The 2,194-nt window shown below is 42.5% G+C and overlaps 1 protein-coding gene across 1 annotated transcript; it reads right to left on the reverse strand.

The window, feature by feature from the left end:
* Nucleotides 1-523: 523 nt before the first annotated feature.
* Nucleotides 524-1,110, reverse strand: LOC132510210 (anaphase-promoting complex subunit 13-like). Its single transcript, XM_060132009.1, has 2 exons — nucleotides 900-1,110; nucleotides 524-573 (listed from the first exon to the last, which is right to left on the reverse strand). The coding sequence occupies exons 1-2, from the start codon at nucleotides 1,108-1,110 to the stop codon at nucleotides 524-526; spliced, it is 261 nt and encodes an 86-aa protein (XP_059987992.1).
* Nucleotides 1,111-2,194: the final 1,084 nt, after the last annotated feature.

Here is a 2,194-nt window from a genome sequence, read left to right on the forward strand (position 1 = left end):
TAAAGCAAAATCAGAGTTAAAGGCAAATGTTTAATGAATCATGTTCAAACACAAGCTAGTCAGTGAAGAACTTTAGGTTTAAAGGGGCAGATATTCTGCATTCCCAAGAAATCACAATCAGCTTCTCGTTCTGGTTATTTTCACATTGCATTTTGCGGCCATAAAATTAGTTGTACATTTTTGCGCATTGATCTACCACTAAAAGATTCGAATTAAGAGACTGAAAGAAAACATTTTGTATCTGTGTATTTTTTTTGTTTGTTTGTTTGTTTTTTGTTTTTTGCAGTATGCGGGCCTCTCACTGTTGTGGCCTCTCCCGTTGCGGAGCACAGGCTCCGGACGCGCAGGCTCAACGGCCATGGCTCACGGGCCCAGCTGCTCCGCGGCATGTGGGATCTTCCCGGACCGGGGCACGAACCCGTGTCCCCTGCATCGGCAGGCGGACTCTCAACCACTGTGCCACCAGGGAAGCCCTGTATCTGTGTATTTTAAAAAAATCTGTCGATGAACGATGAGCCAGGCATCAGTTTCCTATGGGGGGAACGTTATCGTGGAGTACTGTAAGGCCAAGTCAGTCCACTTCATTTCTTTTTTAAAAAAATTTATTTATTTTTGTCTGCGTTGGGTCTTCATTGCTGTACGCAGGCTTTCTCTAGTTGCGGCGAGCAGAGGCTACTCTTCATTGTGGTGCGTGGGCTTCTCATTGCGGTGGCTTCTCTTGTTGCGGAGCATGGGCTCGTGGCACACGGGCTTCAGTATTTGTGGCATGCGGGCTCAGTAGTTGTGGCACACAGGCTTAGTTGCTACGTGGCATGTGGGATCTTCCTGGACCAGGGATCGAACCCATGTCCCCTGCATTGGCAGGCAGATTTTTAACCGCTGTGCCACCAGGGAAGTCCCAGTCCACTTCATTTCTTGTTCTTTAACAGATTCTGTGGTGCCGCCATTGTCCTGTTCAGGTTCAGGAAGCTCATTCAGTGGTATTGCAACATCCTCATAAGGCAGCTTGTCTTCTCGCCTAGCATCGTCAATCAAATCCAAGATCCTTCCATCTCTCTGTACCTCATTGTCCGTTCTCCTGCAGCTTTGATCTTGCCAGATATTGTCCATCACAGGGTCTTCCCAGACAGGCGGTGCGTACGTTCCCCGGGGCAGGGCAGTTTTATCCATCTGTTTTGGAGCTCTGTAAACGTGTAGTTACAGTAGCAAAGCTGGAACGCCTTTTTCCGCCCCTAGGTTTATTTCTGTTTCTGTAAAAGAGGGACATGTCCTGCCCCATTCTTTTTTTTTTTTTTTAACATCTTTATTGGAGTATAATTGTTTTACAATGGTGTGTTAGTTTCTGCTGTATAAAAAAGTGAATCAGTTATACAATCTTCCATGTATTCTTCAGCTCCAGTGATTTTTCCCTCACATTCACAATGAGAGCCAAAATCTTCCTCGTGGCCTGTGAGGACTTGCATGATCTGGCTCTTCCCAATTTTCTTTTACTTTGAACGAACATTAGACATTTTAAGTGTATTTGCCCCAATTCTTTAATTTAGTATACCTATTAACTTATAGAATTCTTAAATATATTAATGCCATAGGGGCACTTGTAACATTGCCCACCATATTTTAAAGTCTCAATTGTTATAATATCATAGTTATTAAGAAATTAAATAAGTTTCTCTTATTTAGTATGAAGCTTATGGGTACTGTATCCTAGTTTTTCACTTTCTGATTAGCTCTATGTCAAAATCATATGATTTTACATTCAAAAGATCTAATATAACAAGCTCAAATAAAAACATGTTTGGAAAGAAGTGAGTTAGATAATTAGTAGGTATCCATATTTATGAAAATGTTTGGTTCACTTCAAGCAAAAAGGAGTCAGATTTTTCATTTACTTTTCTCAATGTGTGAGAATCATGGTATAATTTAATCACAACAGTTTATTTTATGTATCAGTGATTCTTTGCATATTTTACAACTTTCATATTCTTTTATTTATAAATAAGGTTTTATTTTTTTCTAAAGAATGGTTTACAGGGCTTCCCTGGTGGCGCAGCGGTTGAGAATCCGCCTGCTAATGCAGGGGGGGCACGGGTTCGAGCCCTGGTCCGGGAAGATCCCATATGCCGCGGAGCAACTAAGCCCGTGCGCCACAACTACTGAGCCTGCGCGTCTGGAGCCTGTGCTCCGCAACAAGAGA

Source organism: Lagenorhynchus albirostris, chromosome 19 (assembly GCF_949774975.1).
Source record: "Lagenorhynchus albirostris chromosome 19, mLagAlb1.1, whole genome shotgun sequence".
Taxonomy (NCBI): Eukaryota; Metazoa; Chordata; class Mammalia; order Artiodactyla; family Delphinidae; genus Lagenorhynchus; species Lagenorhynchus albirostris.